We start from the raw sequence: 25,275 nt of genomic DNA, 5'->3' as shown, positions 1-25,275 counted from the left end.
TCGGTTGCACTTTTCTTGAGCGATAAAATAGTCGATAGCTAGTCGCTTCCTCGTCAGCGGTAAGACAAGTGCCTAAATAGAACATACCCGGAACACCTCGCGAAACTAGTATAGCTCGACGGCCCCACACTCGTCAAAGAAGGAAAACTTTCCAAACCCATTAGCATTTCAGTCGAGAGTCACGCGCCGGAAGTGAACTATTGTTAACAACGGACAGACGCCGGTTGCGCTTGATGGATTAGATGACATTATAACTGCACACTCTCCTTTTCAGTTATCTTGTAATATTTTACTCCATAGGATAGAAAGAAGGTAGTAATAAGTAACCAACTAGCTAATGTTGGCGGGTGGAGTCTGCCAATACGCACTTAGTCAGCCTGGTGGACTTTTGCCTAAGCCCTGCTCTACCTGTCAACCCTGAGACCCGTGTTCAGTAGTGGGCCGGTTGAGAATCGCGCAGTTAGCTACTTAGTACCTAACTACTAACCATGGATGTAGGGATTCTCTATAGTTCTCCAGTAACCTACAATATATACCTATTTAAAAAGAAAAAGCTGACTGGCTGACTGACTGATCCATCAACGCACAGCTCAAACTACTCGTCAGATCGGGCTGAAATTTGACATGTAGATAGCTAATAATTTGTTTAGGCGCTACGGTGCCACAGACAGATACACACGTCAAACTTATAACACCCCTGTTTTTATGTCGGGGGTTAAAAAGCGATTGACATTGGAGTCACAAATGGTAAAGCGTATTAGTCATCATTCAACTTGCAAGGAGCCGCTGGAACCAGGCGACGACCCGAGACCGTGGAACTCTCTTCAACAGACCTATGCCCAGCGGTGGACGTCTATCGATTGGAGACCAAGACGCCGCTAGTCGTGATGAGAGTTCAATAAAAGCATCGTAACCTACCTCAATAGCACACAGGTTATCGACCCTTGCGGTCAACTAGCAATATTTGCGGTTTACCCTATCGCGTTACTAGGAGCATAGCACAAATTGGTCTAGTGTTTCATAATGATATGTGCTAATTCTGTATAGAGTAGACATAAATTTGTCTGGTGGAAGGCCGTGGCTAGTAACTACCCTACTGACAAAGCCGTGCCGCCAAACGATTTAGTGGTCTGGTAAATAATAAAAAATGATAAATAATGTTTATTTACAAAAAAAATTATGATGACATAGGTATACTTTGGACCCCTAACTCCCAAAAAAGTGAAAACTGTTAGTGCCTTCGTTAGTTCGAAGGCACTAACTGGGAGTTAGTGCCTTCCCTGTTACACTTACTCTAATCTAAGTTAAAATAAGGTAAGATTAAGTAAAAATAAAGAAATTAAGGTTAATTTAATATAAATAAGTAAATAAAAGTGTTGTGTGTAGTGTGGTGTGTGGGTGTGTGGGTGTGTGTGTAGGTATGTGTGGGTCACAAACATGCCACCAACAGAAGTGGCCGGAGATCGATAGCACGAGCAGCAGTGAAGAAATGATAACCACGCGACCACTCTTGTGACACCAAGAGTGAACGATTAAGAAAAAGCTGAGTTTTGTGTTTCAAGTATCACAGATTTACAATTTCGTGGTTTTTTTAAATTCAGATACAAATGCCCTTGAATGCAATCTCACCTGGTGGTAAATGATGATACAGTCTAAGATGGAAACGGGCTAACCTGGAAGGGGTATGACAGTTTTTATCAAATCCATACCCCTTTGGTTTCTACACGACATCTTACCGGAACGCAAAATAGCTTGGTGGTATGGCTTTGCTGGTAGGGTGGTAACTAGCCACGGCCGAAGCCTCCCACCAGACCAGACCTGAGAGATTATAAAAGTCTAAACTGCTGCCGGGAATCGAACACGGGACATCCCACTAATAAGACCACAGCGCTTACCACTGCACCAGAGGTCGTCAAATAGTAAATGTTCTTCAAATAGTAAGTTAATAGTGTGAATTTGAAGTCTGCCCTAGTTACATGTGCATTTGTAATACATCTGAATGGACCACTCTCCCAAGCGTGTTACACTGGCTCTCATAACAGCGGCTGGTAGCTCGTACAATCGGCATCAGAGTTACCAACACGTCACAGCCCACTTAGATAGTCATCTATTGACACGGTTATAGAACAATGGACCACACGTGACCGACTCACACTATTGTTACCCTTTATTAATATCATCTTAACTATTGTTTCTGATGTGTAACTTTTTCTTAATCTTAAAGCACCAAATGGCTTCCGTATAAATTGTACAAGGGCAGGTTGTTTGTCTGAGATGCAACGTGTGCAGATACTTTAGCTGCATCCCACATTCAGGCAACCTCATCTGTGGCGGATGCAGCGGCCACCGACGCCGAACGGGCCAGAGGCGCAAGTATGAAAACCTCCATGGGAACTTTATGTTTGTGCTTTTGGCGTGGAGACCTTGGGGCCGTGGGACTCGAGCTCGAAAAAATTCGAAAAGATTTATCGAGTCAACCGGGGACCCGAGAGTTGGCAGCTCCCTTGGGCAAAGAATTAGTTTGGCCATCCAACGGTAATGCTGCCCATCATCTTCGGTACAATGCCTCGCTGCGGTGTCTAGATGATTAGATTTAATTTAATTTATTTTAGGTTTAAGTTAATTTTATACAATTATCAATTACTATTATACATAAATTTAAAAATAAAAAGTCAATTATACAAGTATTATTATTTGGCTCAATGGATTTGCCAAGTGACGGCCAATGTCCAGTCCTGTGATCATCACCTATTTTTGGAAGGGAAATGAGTGCGAGTCAAACTTTAGAACTAGGGTTCCGTCCTCGGGTATTATTTCCGACATTTTGCACGATAAATCAAAAACTATTATGCATAAAAAATAAATGAAAATCTGCTATAGAATGTACAGGTAAAAGTCCTTTTATATGATACCCCACTTGGAATAGTTATCTTACTTTGAAAATTGAAACACATTTTAATTTTTTTGTGATGTAACCACAAATCCACGCTTTTCGGATTTTTTCATTTACTTGTGCTATAAGACCTACCTGCCTGCTAAATTTAAGATTCTAGGTCAACGGGAAGTACCCTATAGGTTTTCTTGACAGACACGACTGACAGACAGAAAATTATTAGGGCTACAGCCTACAATAGGGCTACCTGCGTCAAATGTATTAACATTTGACGCCTGCCAGCGATGTCGAAGCCTCGACGTTTTGTTAGACGTTACCTTAGGTACCTACTGACGTGAACTGTAACAGAGGTCTAACACCATTCTTTTTGGGTCAGGGCCCGCGGATGCAAAAAGGATAACTCGAGTGTTTTCTAGGCATAAAGATGGTGAAATCTCCAACATTGAACTGTCGTGGAACCAATAAAACGCAATGTCGCGCGATAATGTGGGGCCATGGACTTAGATATAAAACTCATAAAACTTATATTATAATTGATACTAATTAATGTTATTATTATCGCGAGCCTGGTGAACGCCCGCGGATTTGTCTGTGTAATTTGATTTTACAAAGAAATACATACTTAAATCATAAAGAACAGCGATCTTTTGTATTACCAATTACCATGGACTTCCGCAAAGTAATGCCTGCTTCTAAACTTTCGGACTTGGCCGCGTGGATTACACAAATTTCGAATGAATCCGTCAGACAACAATTTCAGAGCGTCCTTCCTACCGAGAAGATCCAACAAGAAACTCGGCGGTTACTCTTTTGTAAACTTACAAACTTGAAGCCTTTCCCTCTTTTCCTAAGTAAGCATTTAGGCTAAATCTATAACACGCTTGTACGTGCTTATAATCGGTGTCATAAACAATCTAAAGGTAAGTAGAGTTTGGAGTGATAAGGATTGACTGATAGTAGCTAACAGTGTGATAAGATTAAAAGTAATCGAAACAAAATCTGTTTATATTACGAATTTACGACAGACACATTTTTTACTAAACTATTTATTATAAAGATAGTATTGAAGTGGAGTAGGATTGTGGGACAAATCAAAATAGATAGGCTATTAAAAATAAGCAAGGTCACTCTTCAATATTGTGAAGATCTGGTAAATCCGGCAGCGATATCAACAGATTATGCAGTGCAGTTTAAGGCCTCATTGAGATGAGACTCGGAAAAGCCTCTCCTCGTATAGGAGAGATTGAAAGAAATAATCATCATGATCAACCCATTTCCGCCCCACTACTGAGTACGGGTCTCCTCTCAGAATGAGAAGGGTTTAGGCCATAGTCTGCCACGCTGGCCCAATGCGGGTTGGCAGACTTCACACACCTTTGAGAACATGGAGAACTCTCAGGCGTGCAGGTTTCCTCACGATGTTTTCCTTCACCGTTAAAGCAAGTGATATTTAATTGCTTAAAACGCACATAACTGAAAAGTTAGTGGTGCGTGCCCGGGATCGAACCCCCGACCTCCGATTAGTAGGCGGACGTTCTTACCACTAGGCTATCACAGCTTTTTGAAAGAAATAATACTGAACTTTTTTTAAAATTTATATGTATAGACTAGCGCTTGCCATCAGACCTGCGGCAAGGGACGAGACGATGCAGCCCGCTTGCCTAGAAAATGCCTATTCACTCTTGACTTACATAAAGATAACGTGGTAGGTACTAAACGTGTAGGACAAAACTGATGAAGGGCGTTCCATATCCTAGCATTTCGAATTAGAAATGAGGAAGCAAATCGCTTCGTACGTGTCCATGCGCCTACGTTCTGGTGTAGACGTCGGTGATGCCTTGCGGTAGGTACGATAGTAGAAAAGTGAAAAAGCAGGCTAAACAGTTCTTGAGTTATGAAGTAGGTATGATATTTTTAACTGGAATTCGAATTTAGGACCGAAACAAAAGGGGCGCCCGTTGGTGACAAAACACCAATTCTTACTCATCAGTATGATTTGCCATTTTTAACCCCCGACCCAAAATGAGGGGTGTTATAAGTTTGACGTGTGTATCTGTCTGTGGCATCGTAGCTCCTAAACTAATAAACCGATTTTAATTTAGTTTTTTTTTGTTTGAAAGGTGGCTTGATCGAGAGTGTTCTTAGCTATAATCCAAGAAAATCGGTTCAGCCGTTTGAAAGTTATCAGCTCTTTTCTAGTTACTGTGAGCTTCACTTGTCGGGGGTGTTATAAATTTTTAATTAATTTACACTTGTGCAGCATATTGAGGATGACGATTTAATGAATACATCTACAAAATATACTAATGAATATTGCTAGACATTTGGTCTCTATTTAGGTATTTAGATAGGCATTTATCTGCAGGCAATAAACAAAGAAATGACGCATCCTAAACCTAATGACCTAGGGTCTAATCGACGCTGATAAGTGATAAGGTGTAGAATCACGTTTTAGGAATTGTGATGACGTCATCAACTTGTAGGTTCCCGAAGATATTCTTTAACCATTTCTATACGGTCTATTTAGTCTTCTGTGGAGAACCTAATTTAGTTTTATATAACTGTTTATCGTATCATTATCCAATTAATTATTTACGTCAGTTGTGCATGTAGCTTCCTACGCAATGTTTCCGTTAGAAAAAACTATTAGCTCTATCACTCTAAACGCGTTAGGGTTGTCAAACGTAAGAAAATCAACCATTAATAAATATTATTGCCGTCATCAATGTTTCTTTCACGGGCTGCACCTATTAAATTGCTAAGAAATGAGTATAAATTCCCCAACAAAGTTTTTTTTAATAAAAAATAACGAGCAAATGAGCAGACCGGTCACCTGATGTTAAGTGATTACCCTTTCAGGAAGGTTGCCGGCCTTTCAGGAATTTGTTGGTTGAAATAGCTATACAGTATAAAAGATTCCGGTAAAAGTAGTTATCGAGTTCAAAGATTTGTACATGAAATTCTAGAGATCGAACCGAAGATCCGAAAAACATAATTGACTAGCTTTGGACCGCGACTCCGTTTGCATGATATAATTTATAGCCTAATATATAATAGATATATTTATTCGGGTATAATGTAGCTATCTATCGGTGAAAAAAATTGAGTTGATTTTGGAGATTTCCTCCTACATCCAAACTTTACCTAGATTTTTGTTGATGAAAACGACAGATCTTTGATGACAACTTTAATAATTTTTTTAAACAGACTATATTATATTTGATCATAACTAAACACATAATTAATACAGAATGTAAACTATGTTTAATCAGAAACATGGCACATAGTTCAATACTTAATTAGAGAGATGTAGTCATTTACTTTATCATTTGTTATGACAATTAGCAGATCAGTTTTCCTGTTGTAATTTCTAATTATAGAGTACAGTTACTTTATATAAGTAATTGATATTATTTAACGTAAGTACCTAACTTTACAATATTGATAGGGGATAGTTCATGCTATCCTATTTCTCGCGGGCGTTGTGAAAAGCAAAGCAATTCTTATATATACCTTTAGATCGAATATTTGCATATTAATTACCACACCTCCGACTCTCCATACAAGCGAATTAATTTAATTACTACTACCGGAACGACGGTCTGTCCGCAGACGATTTGGGTGGGGGTTAGGTACGGTAAGCTGAGGCCTGAGCGAAGCCAATCGGCCGGGGCAAGACAACGCTATATACGTAAGAAATAAAGAAACTGACTTCAATAATTTACAAACACTAAAATTATGATTTTATGTTTTTTTTTGAATAATGTATACAAGAGTTACTTAGTATAATAATATTTTTTGAGTCGGTGCCAATTTAGGCGTCTACAGAAGTTTTCACTATTTATTTTTTTAATTCTCGCGAATTGTGACAGCCCTACGCCTCACTTTCAATAACTAGCGCCTACACGCGAGGCCTAGACAATTGACTTTCGCCTGCCAATACCGTTTAGATACACCGTTGCCCAATGCCAATGGAATACATTTCTGTACGTTTATTTGCTTTAACTCATGAAACTTACATTCGCTGCGGTTTCACTCAGCATCATCATCATCATCTCAAACCATTAAAAAAATCAATTAGTCTTTCACAAGTAGTTTTGAATCGTCAAATGCTCTACCACTTGTTTGGAATGCTTTTCCTACTGAGAAGAACCAGCAAGAAACTCGGCGGTTGCTCCTTTCAAAGATTTGATATACAAATTATTCTGCCATGTATAATTGCCGACACACTGGTAACTATTGACAACGACTCTCCGATCAGAATGAGGGGATTAAGACCACCACGCTGGTCAAGTGTGGATCGGCAGACTTCACACACCTTAGAGAACATTATCTAAAACTCTGTGTTTGTAAAGGAAACCTGCATAAGGTTTCCTCACAATGTTTTCCTTCACAAAAATGTTTAATTGTCAGCATCATAGGTTTATTGAGGTCTGGATTCCTACCCTTTACCTAGTATTTGTTGTGATCGCAGTCAAACTTAAGCCTAAGTACGAGTACGTTGGTACAAAAAACCCAGCAAGTGCAAGTCGGACTAGTACACCAAGGGTGCCATACCATTGAACAAGAAATAACACCTCTTTAGGGTTCCGTACCTCAAAAGGAAAAACGGAACCCTTATAGGATCACTTTGTTGTCTGTCTGTCTGTCAAGAAACCTATAGGGTACGTCCCGTTGACCTAGAATCATGTTTGGCAGGTAGGTATTATAGCACAAGAACAGGAATAAATCTGAAAACCGCGAATTTGTGGTTACATCATTAAAAAAATGTGTTTCAATTTTCAAAGTAAGATAACTATACCAAGTGGGGTATCATATATGAAAGGGCTTTACCTGTACATTCTAAAACAGATTTTTTTTATGCATCATAGTTTTTGATTTATCGTGCAAAATTTTGGAAAAAATACCCGAACACGGAACCCTCAGTGCACGAGTCTGACTCGCACTTGGCCGGTTTTTTTTTACTTACGCTAACTATAAGATATTGCTACCTGCTAATCATGATTAATTTATCCAATAAATTGATTCCCTTGACGGGACCTTGACAGACACGACAGACAGGCAGATAACGAAGAGATCCTATAAGGGTTCCTTTTTTCTCTGGAGATTCGAAATCAGAAAAACTGTGCAGAGTTTATTCATTCCATTTGAGGATGAGTCAAACCGCGAAGCCACAGCTAGTAGCCAGTAGGTAAGTAATATATACACGTGGGAAGTAGGTACATTGTACACCTTACTGTAAACCAGCCTGCCTACAGCTGAGTCAACATTGACTATGCATTGTGCGACGCGGAGGAAAGAAAGTATCGGCTCTTTACTTCGACTCTACAATTGGTTTACCGTAGGTATCTGGTACTTCCACACATTCCATAGTTAAAATTCGGTATTATTTCGGTAGCCTCGATAGCTCAACGGTTGAATTCCGAAAGGTCTGCGGTTCAAACCCCACCCGTTGCACTATTGTCGTACCCACTCCTGGCACAAGCTTAACGCTTAATTGGAGGGGAAAGAGGAGTACTAGTCATGATTAGCATCATGGCTAATATTTTTTTTAAATGACCAAAATGACCAAATTCTAACTGATACCTAACTTGGTCCAAATAGCTTGACTTATAATACGTGTACCTGTGTACAATCTAAAACAGATTTTTATTTATTTGTAAGCATAATAGTTTGTAATTTATCGTGCTAAGTGTCGAAAAAAATAGGCAAGTACGGAACCCTCGGTGCGCGAGTTTGACTCGCACTTGGCCGGTTTTTTTTTGTTTTACTGTAAATTATTTTTACTTGCTGCACTAAAGTGTACCATCGCATTTCTAAGACCCATTTGACCGGAGTTGAATTTGAACCTCTTTCTCGAAATTGGACCTACCAGCTGGATTGTGTGTCCATGTATATTAGGAGTAAGGATTTGTGTTTGGTGGTAAGTGGTAACATTCTAAGCTGGCACGAGGTGGCACAAGAACCAATTATACAGCTTTTATATTAAAATCCGGTTAGCTCACTTCACGAGTTATGCTGTTACGAGTAACTAAATGCAAACAGAAAGCCGGTTTTACCTTTTTAGTGATCTAATATATTTCACTAATCCAGCAGCGAAGATTTCACACGTTTTAATCGATGCGATGATGAAATAAATATCGATGATAAATAACAATAAATTGGTTGACAAAATTATGATAGAAACCTGCTGAAAGTTATTGAATTAAAGATAAGCCTATGTTAATGACTGCGTTCTGAGTTCTGATATCGTTCGTTTATTGTCCGAATCGGTGTTAAAATCTTGACTAACAGCCTACATACTTAATAACCATTATCAACATAACCAATATATTTTTGATTTTACTTAATATGTGCATAAAAACATCATTTTTTTTTAAAGTTGTTGATAAGATGTAGGACTAGAAATAAAAGTAAACTTCTAAAGTTCTAATATCCGCTTATAGGCTAAGCAATTCTCATCAGAATAAATCTTATAATTACGAATCCCTTAAAATAAGGGAGGAATACGGTATAAAAAATCCATGGTAGGCCCATGGTTTTTTATGGTTTATAATATTAAAAAGCTAAGAATCACTCAGCGGGTTATGGAGAGAGGTATGCTTGGAGTTTCTCTATCAAATCAGAAATCCGTAGGAGAACCAGAGTGACCGACACAGCTGGGCTAGGACTTACGAAGCTGAAAAAAATATTGAAGACGCGTAGTTGCGGATTCAGTAACTCCATTCCGTAATACTTGCATCAAACACTTTTATAATCGCAATTGTTGTAATTGGCTAAAATGCTATTCTTGTTGCATCATTGCATTGTGGCCAATAGCGAGCGAGCGTCAACCAATCAGAGGTAATTGTGACATTGCAATCGAGCTACCGATTTCAGAGTAACGGTATTCCACACAATCGCGCTTTGTGTGGGTCAAGCCTTAACGATTTAAGAAAATTACTGTATCTACCGAGTTACGTTCAAAAAGCGATCGGTCGCGGTGTACCAACACAGGATGTGAAACCTGCTTCCCAAGGCAGCTGCCGATAATAGCTGCCTAGTGTTAATAGTAGCTAGTACAATGAATACAGAAATAACTCAGTTGATTTCGATTCGATACTATTATGGTTATGCCAACTTGAGACCTACCCAGTAAAAAAGTAACCAGTAAGTGGTTAAAAACGAACTGAACATCAACTTTTAAGGAGTGAAAACTAGTTAACATAGGACATCTTCTGGACTTTTGTTTTAAACTTTTTATTAGGACTTTCGTTCGTCACATTTTACATTTTACACGATAAATCAAAAACTATGATGCATAAAAATAAATATTAGTAAATCTGTTTTAGAATGTACCTACCTACAGGTAAAGCCCTCTCATATTTGCCCACTTGGTATAGTTATATTGCTTTGAAAATTTAAACACATTTTGATATTTTTTTGGGATAGAACCACAAATTCGCGGTTTTCGGATTTTTGCCTTTACTTGTGCTATAAGACCTTCCTATCTGCCATTCATGATTCTAGGCAAGTACCCTATAGGTTTTCTTGACAGACATCACAGATGGACAGACAACGAAGTGATATAAGGGCTCCTGTTTTTCATTTTGAGGTACGGAAACCTAAAAAAGAAGAGGTGGCTCTTTCAAAATTAATGTGAAGTACTCTTAAGTAAGTTTTCTTGGCCTTAAAAACACGTTATGAAGGCTTATCGAAGCATTCGCAATGAACCAACGAAAATTGAACTTGTGGCATTTTACATGCAAGTAATGGTGCACCATAGAGGTCGTTCAAACACTTCTCACAAATCAACTACCGTTTAAAAATACCGTTCATTTAAAATTGACACGGTATTACACTTTATATCACAGTGGCACTTATTTGTTTATTGATTTAATACTTAATTGCTATAGAAATAAAGTTTGATTCATATTGGCAATAAATCAACAAGTCACCGTGATTTGTCAAAGAGAAATCACTCAATCATTGTCTTGGCCCCATCTTTGATTTTACATCATTCGCGGTGATAATGAGACCTAATTCGTCAAACTATTGATTTATCTTTCTATCACTACCTGTCCTATACCTACCTAGTTGTACAAATAAGTTGGTTTGTTCTTCAATCACGCCGCAACGGAACTAGGGATCGACGTGAATTTTTGCATGAATAATATTATACCTACTTACTTATTAATTAAAGACGGGGACAGTGGAATTGATTACTTTTAAACCCGGAAAATCAAGGAGTTCCTACTTCCGACAGGATCTTTAAAAACCTAAATCCACGGTAGAATGCACAATTAGTGTGTCGTACTTGTAAACCCTGGTGCACTCCCTATTTCCGCACTCTCATAGTCCTACAGAAAAATAATCCAATCAACTCAGACCGAAATCTAATTAGGTAGTAGGTACGATGCAATGAAATGACCCTTACATGAAACTCAATCGATTGGCATTAAAAAAAAATTTAGTCAATTTCATTGTTTTTACGCACACTCACGCTTGACCGCAAAATTGTCTATGCCAAAGTTTTTAAAAAAAAAAGAGCTGAGGTTTCCTCAGACAGTTTCTCTGTATCCTATCCTATGGTTTAGGATCTTATGTTTTTGGATAAAAAAAACACACTGTATATATGTAAACAAAAGAACGAACGTAACTAGATACTCATGTACCTAAATGTATTTGGTTGCTTTCTTGATTGAAACAGATAGTTTGTGATAACTTCGCTCATGCGTCCGATGCATCCGTCGGTGCGTGAAGGTTGCCCCGCGTTGGTCATCGAGACGTCAAGCTTCGGTGCGTGTGAAACCACCCTAAGCTTATACAAGTAGGAATGAAATCTATTCATAGACTAGGTATAACAACAATAAGATCGCGCGGTTAAAATTCGCAGTGCAAGCTTACCCTAAGCTTGGAATTCACCGCGCTATTTTTATCGCAAAAATCAGCTGTGGTATAATGTCCCGGCCAACAACGCGATGTCGAACGGCGTTTCCCGTTACACGTAGATGTAGCCACGGTCGACGTACAACGGCATTCACAATGCCGTTTGGCGTTAGACGATTTTAACCCCAATTAAATTGGCATTAGACTGTAGCAACTCAGTTTAACGCGTTGATTATCGCGATAAGTATGGCATTGTTGGGCATTAACGTTAACCTTAATATAGCCGCAATATAAGAGTATGAAGTCATGATTTGCAGTGCGAGCTTACCCTAAGCCTGCATTGCGGAATTTCTGAAATGCATACAATTTTCATAAGCTCACACGTCATAGAATTCTACGGAAAACTTCGCGCGGTGAAATTTCGCAGTGCGGGCTTACCAAGTTACCTGAGTACAGAAAGTGACTATTTTGCATTTTTATCAGTAACTAGCAATACCTACTGTCTAAATGTGTCTTTTTAATATACTAATACAAGACTTAATTATTAAAAGGATAGAATATAATAGATTTCTATTCATATAAACTTTTACAAGTGCTTTTGAATCGTCAAATAATTTACCACGGTATTTGGTTCGGAATGCCGGTCCTACCGAGAAGAACCAGCAAGAAACTCGGCGGTTGCTCTTTATATGCGGATAACAAACTATTATGTAACGAACTACTATGTATTTAACATAGTTATGGCCATACTTCATACTTACCAATGATTTTCTTGATTGAAAGGCAAAGTTGGTACAAACTAGCTAGACAGATGTGTCTAATTCTGTTGAACACAATCTCTAAACTAAAATGACAAGTCTACAAGTAAATATGGCTATGGCTATCCCTTTTTTATTACTCCCTGCGAAAAAGATACCATTAGATTTATACCTGTCAATAAATGAAAGTTGGAGTACTTCTGTCACATTATGAGAAATAGAAAGTATGACCTCCTTCAGCTCATTATTCAGGGGAAAATAGCCGGCAGAAGACCACCTGGCTGAAGAAGAACATTGTGGCTCAAGAATTTATGCCAATGGTATGGGAAGAGTAGAGTAGAGTAGAGAGTCGAGAGTAGAGTAAGAGTAGAGACAGCTCTTCAAAAAGAAGAAGATTATAATAATTAAGTATGTACAACAGAATTAGCCACACTGACCTAGTCACTTATGTTATGTTATAATCTACAGCTTAGTTACTTAAGTATGAAATAATTTTTAATCACCACATATACCTACTTACCTAAATTGTTCATTACTCACATATTATGATTCACGCACACATTCAAATTATGTTTAATTAACTACATTACATTGGGTTAACTGTTAATTAGATGTACTGTAAGTCCATATCATATACATTATATTAGTCTGTATATGTAATATGTATACATAATTTGAAATATATAGGTAAACATAAAGGAAAAGATGATTAAATGATGAGGTAAAAATTGGATACTTATTATTTTAGTAAATATGTAGTTTAATCCATACTAAAAGCTATGATAATCTAGTATACTGTGATGCCTAGTGGTTAAGACATCCACCTTCTATTTAAAGAGTTGGGGGTTCGATCCCAGGCATGCACCATTAACTTTTTTCTCTGCACCATTAAATATCACTTGATTTAACAGTGAAGGGGAAACCTTTATGCCACAGAGTTCTCCATAATGTTCTCAAGAGTCTGCCAATCTGCATGTGGTTAGCATGGTGGACTATGGCCAAGTCCTTCTCATTCTGAGAGGAGACCTGTTCTCAGTAGTGAGCCGTCGATTGGTTGAGGTCTGAGGATGATGATGATGAAAGAAAAATTTAAAATAACTTACATCTGTACAAGTAAGCTCCTCCATACTTCTACTATGAGCCCCATTCACCTTCCAAGAGTTCAAAGTCCCGTACTGTCTACCACGATCACCGCGCTGGTTATATGGTATGTCATAGATATGCTCTTTAACAAAGAACTCAGACTTCTCTTCCCTACATTCACAACTCAAATGACACTTAAATCCATCCGCCCTATCATTACTTTGACACTTCAAACACTTCTCCTTCAAGAACGTACTCAAATTGTTCGTATCTACGTTCTCTGTACTACAATCACAAATACAGTCATGTGTACTGAACCGTGTGTATGGCAAGCTTAACGTAGAATTGTTCGTTATTATGGCACAGTTTAACGAATTGAAGCATTTGGTAAACGGGTCCTTTACGTTTTCATTGATAGGTGCTAGAGTTCTATGTTTTATATCTAAGAGTTCTGTACATAAATAGTGCATTTCTTTTGGTTTATTCGTTGTTTGATCAGTCTCGGCTATATCGTAGATATTTTTAGTTGTATTTTGAGTTTCTCGCTTATGTAATGCCTGTTCTAACTTTTCGAGCATTTTTTTTGCATCCTTTTTACTTTTTTCTGGAGATTCTTGGATAGTTGGCGAGTTAAAAGATCTTGGTGGTTTTTTCGGTGGTGGACCGGCTGGTAACGGTTGTTTAAGAGCCTTTTTCAAAGTATCCGTTAAAATTAAATGTGGGTTCTTACGTTCTAATTTCATAGTTTCACTGGAAGCACATAACATATTCATGGATTCTAAATTAGGTTTTGATTTTTCTGCATCAGTCTTATCAGTTTTTACATCTGGTTTTTCATATTGCGATACTAGTTTCTTGATTTTATTTGTTTTTTCTTCCTCTATGTTCTCAGTTTCGGAACTGACACCGCTGTCTGTCATGGAATCTTGTCTACTTTCATGTGGTTTATTTTTCACAACCTTCGCATACTGATCTAAAATATGTTTAGGAACCTGGGAGTCTGGTATCGAGTCTGGTACCACATCAGGGGTCCCTGTAACACTCGAATCGTTACTCTGAACTTCACACACCACACCAACTATAGCACAGTCTTCATCACAGCTAGTTTTGGACGGCTGGAAGTTTTCCTTCCTCATTTGATCTTCGAGAAAGCTCCCGAGCTGTTTAAGACGTTCTTTACTGAGTTTGCTCTCCATTTTCAAGGAAAAGTCACTGGTTTCCGATCTGCCCTTGCAGCTCCCATGCCTCTGAGGGCTTTGGTTGATTATCTGACTGCGATCGCATCGAAAAGCGTGACTGCGATGTAACTTTTTACCCGGATCACTCGTCTGACGTGTTAGAGTAGATTTGCCATCACTCAGGCTGCGTTTTACCTCATTTTTACCATACAAATAACTCGTATTCGGTTTGGGTGTAAATTCGTCAGTTTTATTACAATTTTCCTGTGTAACCTCATTTCGCACGATCTTTTTATCGATAATTTCGACCTGTTTGTCCTGCAACGGAACCTTTTTAGGTAAAACTACCTCGTTTTCCGTGTGTAGGCTTTCGAATTTACTTTTAATAGCTTGAACTCTGTTTTTTGGATGAGCAAGCATTATTTTAAGTTGTAAAACATTTTCGATGGACGAAAACTTGTCACTTGGATTTTAGAAATTTCGACAATAATTTAGTTTCAAACACAGCACATGGAAATTTTAAGTTTTAAACACAGTAAATTCCTATCATCACTAGAACAAACAAAAAATTCAAACACAATTTTAATTCGAAAACAGATGGTGATGTTGTGTTATCAACCTGTTGTTTTTTTTTATTTGAATCACTGGCACAGGAAACTGGACTGGTTTTAACTTTCAACACTTAACGATTCACTCGAAAGTTTCAGTATTTGATCGCAAAATCGTGTTTGCACATTTTTATGCGCGATAAAAGTATTTTAAAACACCATTGTACTGTATTCACTTGACAGAAAGTTTACATAAACAGTTGTTCGTTGATCGTTCATATCGCGAGGGCATGGCACTCTGATCTAGTATTGCCAGATCAAAGATTTAAAATTCCCTTCTTCCATAATACTGTGATAAACTACCTACTTATTATTAAAAAAAAAAGATAAAGCTAGGTATTTAATTACAGCATTTATAAGAAACATAATAAAACTTTATTATGTAACTTTATTTAAATCATAACAAGGCCATTAGAAAAAGCTTAAATTGGTAACTACCTTGTTGATAATAATAATAATCAATAATTGGTAGGTCTGTACTTAGGCATTTATTAGCTAAATATTAAGTTTACTAGGTAATTACCTACATCTACCTACATCTTTTTTCATTACACCAGGGGCTTTAGTAAACATGGTCACAAATAAAAGATGGTTAAATAACGCCTACTGTCGTAGACTTAAACTGTTAAGATTTAAAACTATTATGCATAGACTTAATAAGCTAATATGTTAGGTATTCCATTTTCCAGTTACCCCAATTTTCGGTAAATGTCAAGATTTAAAGATAACCAACATTAAATGTACCTAAATACAATAATTATGTAACTTAATAGATTTTTTTTATAAAAAAGTTTATTTATTTGTTTGATTTATAAGATCAAATTACTTGTTTTTCAATTTTACATGTTACTATTTATGGCTTTTTAAAACTTTAATAGAAAAATAGTGCTGCCATCTTACATTTACTTTGTGAATTTATTTGCTTCGCGAGTAAGCGCCATCTATTGGGTGGGCTTAACATTTTTTAATGTTGAAATCTAATCATAGATGTCACTACAATCAAAAGTTCCTAGTAGTTTATTCGCCATCCACTAGATGTCTCTGACCATTAGATCTATCCGTCGTCGTTTTCAAAAAGTTATTATTTTACTAAATGAAATATATATTAAGTAGATTCAATTTTCAGGATACTTATAAAGTGATACTTAGCTTCCATATCTCCTGACTCCAATATTTTTCGACTCTGTGAAAGTACCTACTGAAACTTGAAAGTTCCGTTTAAATCGGTTCAGCCGTTTTGCCTTTTGAAAACTAGCTAGCCAAAACAATCAGACAGATCCTGAATTTTGGGTAGTGAGACAAAAATATGAACCTTTATTTTGAAATTACAGACGGAGAATCCGAAGACGGTCAGAAATTATTACCAGCTTAAACGCATTGGATCCGGGTAGACCGTCGCGCTGGAAAGCTCACTGGTGACGAAGTGCTGGTCACTAGGTACTAAGCTTCAAGGAACATCACGCAAAGTTGCCTGTCCAGCATTCTACGGGTTATATTACGGTTTTTTATTTGGTCTGGGAGAAAAAAATTAACTGTCATTTCATTTTTATCCATTGAATATGTACAGCTACCTAGCAAGTCTTACCTAATTAAAATTACTTACTGAACTTTGTATTGTTTATTTTTAAAATCCACGTAATTTTCCGCTCATCAGGAACCACTGAGATTCCATCGTTCCACGTAAGTCACACCATAAACATGCCCCATAATCCACGGGTTAATTACACTTAATAATAGGAACATGGCTGCTCTATGACTTTTAGCATTAATCTTGACGCATTCAAAAGTGCCATCGTTAAGTTATTTGCGTTTTACAATAGGTACTTAGCTAATAGAATAACAATATACATAAAATTGTATACTGTATTTATATTCCGTACACTATACAGGGTGTAACCAGAACAGGGTGTAAAAGATACCGCAAACACCCGTTTTAAAAAGTAAAACAAACCGGCCAAGTGCGAGTCAGACTCGCACACTGAGGGTTCCGTACTCGGGTATTTATTCCAATATTTTGCACGAGAAATCAAAAACTATTATACATAAAAATAAATAAAAATCTGTTTTAGGATGTACAGGTAAAGCCCTTTCATATTAAACCTACTTGGTACAGTTATCTTATTTTGAAAATTGGAACACATTTTAATTTTTTTTGTAATGATGTAACCACAAATTCGCGGTTTTCAGATTTATTCCTGTACTTGTGCTATAAGACCTACCTATACCAAATTTCATGATTCTAGGTCAACGGGAAGTACCCTATAGGTTTCTTTACAGACAGACAGAAAGTGATCCTATAAGGGTTCCGTTTCTCCTTTTGAGCTACGGAACCCTTAAAACTAACCTAGCCTAGGAAGTTGAGATCCATCATCATTATCATCATCATCAATCCATTGCTGGCTCACTACTGTCCACGGATCTTGCTGACACCCCGGAGGCTGACGTCTTAATTTTATATCTATCTACGCTGTCAACGCCTTTTACCGCCTGGTTGTAATTGCCATTATAATCGCAATAGTTATAATTGACTCTTGGTGCAACTATGTAGTCTAGCCATTGTCTCTCTGACGTTCAAAGTTCAACGGCGCGCCTTGCTAGTTCCGGATATGGGATGGAAGTTTAGTCCTCGGCAACCTGGGCGGTCTACTTGGCTTCTGGAGCGAGCTTGGATGGCTGGAGTGAAGACTTCGGCGGGGAGGGGCAACACACGCACAACAGACGGAAACTTTTAAGTGCGGAAACCAGCCCAGAGAGAAGAAGAAGAAGATGGGATGAAAGGTGGCTGGCGCAACAGAACTTCATATTGAAGGTCATGGGGTTATTCGAGGGGCGGGACAACAAAATCCTGAAAGGCCGGCAATACATCGGCGCACCGACCGCCCGTTGTGCCAGATCCTTTTTTCCACGCACATGCAAACTATGGAATCAACTCCCATCGACGGTGTTCGCACTGGATTACAATACGGGGTTATATCGCTTCCAAAATAAATAGGTTATTCAATGGACGGAGTAATAAATTCATGAAAGGCCGTCAACCCATCAGGCGGTTCGTGTGGTGCTGCAAATGTTCATGATAACCCGCCTGCTTGTTTGCTCGCTATTTTTACTAAAAAAGTGAATCAACCACTCCTCAGAATGTCCTTCCTACCGAGAAGAGCTAACAAGAAACTCGGCGGTTGCTCTTTTGAAAGCTTACAAACTTGAAGCTTTCCCCTCTTTTCCTAAGTAGATGCTTCGACGATTCCTCTGGTGCTGCAAATGTTTATGGGCGGCGATGACTCGCCTGTTCGCTTGCTCGCTATTTTTATTTAAAAAAAAATGTATGGTGCACGTAGTAAAGTTCACTGTAGAATAAATAAAAAATAAATCTACGGTTGTATGGAAAACGCCGGGCAGTATGTTAGGGTAACTTTTGAAAGAAAACGCGTCTATTTACTCTGTGCATTGGCTCAGAGTAATAGAAGTGTTAGGATAACATTCATTGTCGTCCGTGGCACAATTTGGGCACCACCTGAAAAAAGTTTCCAGTTAAACAAAATGCTTTATTAGGCCGCGATTACACCCGTAAGTTTTACTCACGTAAGTAACTTACGTAATTAATTGTCAGCAATTTTACCAAAATATTTTAATTTATAAATGTGTTTAGGTACATTAGTAAATGTCGTAAGTTAATCATGAAAGTTACTTACGCGAGTAAAACCTACAGTTCTAATAGCGACCTTAGCGCTTTTCTGTCGAACTGTTGTTTCATGGGCCTACACAGCATCCCAAGTTAACTGATTGTGCTTGGACCACATTATCACGGGGAAAACGCAGATCTGTCATCGATTTAACCGGAAAACAATGTACCCGCGATGATAATATGTCATCATTTGAAACAACGGCTGCAAGAAAAACAATTCTTGCTAAAAGGCCAATAAAACACTCGCGGAATATGCAAATACGATCATCAATATAAACACGGAATGTTAAAGGTAGAGACAAATTCAATACTCCAAACGCTTAGAGTAAAAAAAATACGGTTAAGTGCGAGTCAAATTCGCGCACTGAGGGTTCCGTACTCGGGTATTTTTCCAACATTTTGCACGATACTTAAATCAAAAACTATTATGCATAAAAATAAATATAAATCTGTTTTAGGATTTACAGGTAAAGCCCTTTCATATGATACCCCACATGGTAAGTTATCTTACTTTGAAAATTGAAACACTTTTTTTTAATGATTTGATTGGTTTTCGGATTTATTTAATAGCGCTGAAGGACGTCATGGATCGACATCAAGTAACTGTTTAGTGTGGTTCTACACTTATTCTCTGGTAAGTGCCAGTTATAGGTAATGTAACTTAGATTATTATTAATTTTATTGGGCCCTAAATGGGGTCATAACATTGCTTTACAACACGGTTTAGTAGGTACATTAGCAATACATTTATTTAAGTCGAAAAGGATAAGCGAAGCCTGAGAGTTTTCTGAGAGATAGATGTGTGATATCTATTGTCCACCAATCCGTACTAGACCAGCTTTGTGGACTATGGCCCAAACTCACCGCATTCTGAGCACCGCACGCCACCGTAAGCCATTTCACCCCCACCACCTGGGTGCCTGGTGCACTTCGACCGCCCGTTGTGCCAGATCCTTTTTTCCACGCCCATGCAAACCGTAGAATCAACTCCCATCGGCGGTGTTCCCACTAGATTACAACATGGTGTTATTCATGGGACGGACCAACAAATTCCTGAAAGGCCGGCCACGCATCGACGGTTCCTCTGATGCTGCAAATGTTCATGATTGGTGGCAGTAATCGCTTATTAGGCGACCCGCCTTATTTATATAAAAAAAGACCCGTAGATTGGCATAGATGGGTTGAGATAATAGTTTTTTAACCCCTGACCCAAAGAGACGGGTGTTATAAGTTTGACGTGTGTATCTGTGTATCTGTCTGTGGCATCGTAGCTCCTAAACGAATGAATCGATTTTAATTTAGTTTTTTTTTTTGTTTGAAAGGTGGTTTGATCGAGAGTGTTCTTAGCTATAATCGAAGAAAATCGGTGCAGCCGTTTGAGAGTTATCAGCTCTTTTCTAGTTTTCTTATAGAGGTTTTTGTGTCGGAGGTTTTTTAAATTTTGAGTTAATAGGCTTGGCTAGAAGATGTCTATTCACTCTTCCCTGCCTTGCAGACTTGATTCTTGTTTATGTCTATTTATCTATGCCATCATGATTTTCAGCGCATCATTGTACGTTTAAGAGCAATAAATAAGTAGGTAGCTACGATGATTAAATTATTCCACGTTTCCTGATAACTCGGCTTACCTACGTAGGTACGTGCAGTTATAAGCGCCGCGTACGAACCTTTTGATCTATGACATGCGTTCAACATAGGGTTGACAATCTTGACTTTTCTGGATTTTCTATGCTATGCTTGGGAGAGGCAGGAACTGAAAGACGAAGGCCGCTAAGTAGGATCGTAAGCGAGTGAACCATCCAAAATAATAGTGTGACTCTTTGGGCATTCTAATTGATAAAAACCGGCCAAGTGCGAGTCGTACTCGCGCAGAAAGGGTTCCGTACCATCACATAAGAAATTACAGTTTTTGTATTTTTTATTTTTCATAGTGGCAATTTTAATTTTGACAAACAAATTAGTATTTGTTGTTATAACGGCAATACATATTTTTTGAAAAGGTTTCATTTAGGTTTCTACCTATTATGGTTTACGAGATACAGCCCGCTGACAGACAGACGGACGTACGACACGATTGGTTGATTGACTGTGCATACTGCTGGCGAAAACTCGTGTTCTAGGTACTAGTTTGTTGTCGCGACAAGAGCTATCTAATAAAAACTCGCTCAGCGATGGTCTTTTGGCGTTCAAAATACTCGACCAGTTTGGGCATCGATTAATTTTATTATTATTATTTATTAATGTACGAGAGAGATTACTCGTCCGTCACACTCGTAAGTACTCATAGCTCGGCTCGAGCCCATAGCCCAGCGACAAAACTATCCTTATTTACCTATGCTCATTCGCTTCTCGTTACTCGCCAACTCGCTTCTAGTTTTTAGCTCAACTCGTTTCTCGTTAATCGTCGGTGGTTGGACAACTGAAAATTCAATACTTTTTCTTACTGACAATCCTAGTCAGTCATTACGTAAATAATAGAAAATATCTATGTAAGTATAATAATTTTAACAAGTTTCCTGGTAATAAAGCGATTAAACGAATTACTCTAAAATGATTAGTGCAATGTCATATTGATGTCAGAACAAAAGATGTTGTACACTTCAGGTCAGATAAAGTAATTCCACAACTATTGGGAGGTAGTGTCTAGTAGTAGGGTAGTGCTAGTGTAGCTTAGTGGTTAAGACGTCGACGTTCTATTCGGAAGATCGGGGGTTCGATCCCGTTGACTTTTGAGTTATGTACGTTTTAACAAATTTAATATCACTTGCTTTATTAAGGGTGAAGGAAAACATCATTTTGTGATGTAACCACAAATTCACAGTTTTCGGATTTTTCCTTTAATTGTACTATAAGACCTATCTACCGGCCAAATTTCATGATTCTAGGTCAACGGGAAGTACGCTATAGGTTTTTTGACAGATACGACAGACGGACAGACGTACAGACAGGCAGACAGACAGACAGCTGGACAGACAGACAGAAAACAAAGTGATGCTATAAGGGTTCCGTTTTTCCCTTTGAGGTACGGAAACCTAAAAATGACTCAGGACTGTAAGAACTTCACTGGTAATAAGTGTACGAATTAAGTGTTCAAGTTTAATTGCCTCAATTAAACTTGACTCTGATTCAAGTTTGATCTGTATGATGCACTTTGTTGAGCCAGCAGTGTACCTTCACGGTAAATATACCACGACAATAAAATGACAAACAATTTACAGTTATTATTAATAATTGCCACAATTAGTATAATAGCTGAAAACCCGTGCCGATTCTGGGGTTACGGGGTTTTACTATCGTCAGCTCAAACCGCGATAGCTCAACGATATTCATATCTAGACTGAAATCCGATAATTCGCAGATTCCAAGCCTATTTCCCACTGCCTATGCCTAATATCTAATAAAGAACACGTTAGAAGAATAAGAGAAGGTAGAGAAGAACTTTGCAGGAAGGTAGGTCTTATAGCACAAGTAAGGGGAAAATCCGGAAACCGTAAACTTGTGCTTAGTAGGTACAAAAAAAAAATGTTATGTTTTGTGTTATACGGAAGCCTTCGTGTGCGATTCCGACTCGCACTTGACCGGTTTTTTAAAATTTCGACTTGTTTTCCAATATTTCTAACATCTAACATTGCAAATACAGGGGTCTAGGGTCCGAATATGATTTTGTCCCATTTGGTGGTTGGTGGGGTCCTAGCGCTATAAGGCTTTTTAGGGAACTATCAGAAAGGTTAGTCGACATCACTGGAGACCGAAGAGCTGGCAGCTATCTCGGACAAAGAGTTAATCTAGCCATTCAAAGGGGGAACGCTGCCAGTATCTTCGGAACCTTGCCTAAATGGACTTCTTTTAATAATTTATTTTAGTTATTATATTATATTTTTAAGGTTATTAGTTTTAGGTTCATTGTTTTAATAATTTATATTTTAGTTTTTAATTTAATTTAATTATTTTTCTTAGTAAGCTTATTTTATTAAAAAAAAAATTATGTTGATGTCAATTTCAAATAAACATTTCTAACATTATGTTTTTATATTTGTTACTTTTCTCCGAATCAATACCAGAATACAATTTTCGCAAAAGATATTCGAACCAAGACCTTCAGCGACTAGGTAGGTACAGGAGAGGTAATCATCATCATCATCATCATCATAATAAGTTAATGTTTGTCTTACATTCATTAAACAATTTCATGGGAATTTCTTTAATTACCGGATATTTAAAATGGTAGTTTAATTGATGACGCTCAAATACATAAAAACTGTTCAAAAAAATTGGTCAATTTGATTTGTTGTTCCAACTGCCAACTGTGGAGTAGTTTTCTTAAGCCTTAGTGCCCTTTAAGCCCTGTCAAACCCCTACCCATATTATTAATGAGAAAGTGTAGGTATTTGTTTGTTAGTTTGTCCTCCAATCACGCAAACAGAGCTATGGATTGACGTGATTATTGGATAAGTATCGCTGAAGACCTCAAGATGGATAAGGCGTCATATCTGACAGTTGGGCTGTCATGTCCATTGCATCTTCCTCTTGTCGCCACTGATACCTACCCACGTTTGAAGGTATTGATGCGGAACGTAAGAGTTCGAAGGGCGTAGGACGCCCATCTGGAGGTCTTGCTTGGAGCGGGCCTATTCCGTGGAGGTGTTGGCATGTAATGTACCTACTTGTGTTTGCTCGAGCGAACATAGGCGACATGGCGGACCACATGGCGGACGAACACCACCACGGTTAGTGTCCGGGTGTCCCTGCCTATAATTTCGTTGTGAAGTTGTACCCGGCTGAGTTTGTTGCGGGCTCTTCTCAGACTTGGGCGCGTTTGGAACCCTCGTAGCTTTAGTTTTAAGTTACCTAATTAATTATCAGCACTATATCGTACAAATTTAACAATTTCGATCATCAAAAGGAGTACAATTGTACCTACTTTGAATAAATTATTTTGACTTTGACTTTGACTTAACGTATCTGTGAGCTACTACGATAAGACGTAGGCATAAGCTGATCTACTGGAAACTGGGATCGTTTCATTTATAACGTACTAGGCAAGTAAATATTCGATTCGCTTCGTTCGATAATGCCTTATGCCCTTATGCCTTAATATCTAGAAAAAGGGCCTTGATACACGAACAGATGGATAGACAGACAACAAAGTGTTCTTATAAGAATTCCGTTTTCCTATTATGGATTACAGAGTCCTAAAAACTGACCAAGTGCGAGTCGAGTCTGGCTCTTTTAGAGTTCCGTACATAATTATTATGTTTTGGTCACAGCTTACAAACCACTTTATGAATCGTTTTCAGTTCAGTCATTGTTGTATATAATATATCGAAATTTCTAGTTTAGTTTTTAGGTACCCTATCACAAAAATTTTCAAGTTAAAGAAGAATAAAAAATGTATTCGTACTCTACTCAATGAACTTTAGACAATAATATCTCACATCACATGATAGGATAAGAAAAAAAAAGAAAAAAAAATATTTTTGTGGCTCCTTTTTAATGTATAGGAGCTCCCAGAAAAACAATTAAATTCATATTAAGTACTCATTTCTTTTTCTAGTTTAATATTCGATTGTGGATCAACATTCTACGCCAAATAACAAAATTTCAGGTTTGTAACTCATCTACGAGCTAGAGACCCGTGACACGCAGACAGACAAACAGACAGCTGAATGACATTAATAGAGCTCCGTTTTACCCTTGGGTACGGAACCCTAAAAATGCAAACAAATCACATTAATAAGCTAGTATTGACTGAAAACGAGTGGACATTGCAGTCGGGCTTTGCGGCCCGCGTGAATGAAACGTGCGCGTGCGCAGTGAGTGAAAGCGACGTACTTTTTAGTGCGGTTAGTGTTTTTTTTCTGAAATGTGACAGTGATTTAGTGTGTTTTATTTTTCTTTTACGCTAACTTTGCTGACTTCTATTTTGAGGTAGGTCAAAAAAAAATTAACATGTTTTTGTATAATATACTGTAGTCGGAAAATTGGGAAATTTTTTTAAGATTTTTTTTAAAATTAGATTGTTAGATTTTTAAAATTTAGGCCTCAAAAATGTCTAGCTGAGGATGCATACAGGCTGATGGATTGGGTTTGACAGATTTTCCGAAATATCTGAAGGTTCTTACTTCCGAATGGCTTTAAAAGAAAATCATGAAAATATTTTTTTTTCTACAGGAAAAATTATAATATACATGTCTATAATTTTCAG

The 25,275-nt window shown here is 37.9% G+C and overlaps 3 protein-coding genes across 3 annotated transcripts in view; 1 reads left to right on the top strand and 2 right to left on the bottom strand.

Moving 5' to 3' along the window:
• LOC123871227 overlaps positions 1–15,617 on the bottom strand; it is a 45,792-nt gene extending 30,175 nt beyond the window's left edge. The window contains exon 1 of the mRNA XM_045914903.1: positions 13,623–15,617. Coding sequence (XP_045770859.1) covers positions 13,623–15,200 — 1,578 coding nt within the window. The 5' untranslated portion in view covers positions 15,201–15,617. The remainder of the gene's footprint in view (positions 1–13,622) is intronic.
• Positions 1–25,275, bottom strand: part of LOC123871244 (uncharacterized protein C1orf198 homolog) — a 504,106-nt gene that overhangs the window by 103,979 nt on the left and 374,852 nt on the right. The gene's annotated exons all lie outside the window — the stretch shown is intronic.
• The window catches only part of LOC123871233 (scavenger receptor class B member 1-like), a 102,455-nt gene continuing 102,013 nt past the window's right edge, over positions 24,834–25,275 (top strand). The window contains exon 1 of the mRNA XM_045914915.1: positions 24,834–24,998. The gene's annotated coding sequence lies outside the window, so the exon portion shown is untranslated. The remainder of the gene's footprint in view (positions 24,999–25,275) is intronic.

Source organism: Maniola jurtina, chromosome 13 (genome assembly GCF_905333055.1).
Source record: "Maniola jurtina chromosome 13, ilManJurt1.1, whole genome shotgun sequence".
Classification (NCBI taxonomy): domain Eukaryota; kingdom Metazoa; phylum Arthropoda; class Insecta; order Lepidoptera; family Nymphalidae; genus Maniola; species Maniola jurtina.
The sequence above is the reverse complement of the archived record's forward strand: the minus strand, read 5'-3'. Positions and strand labels throughout refer to the sequence as shown.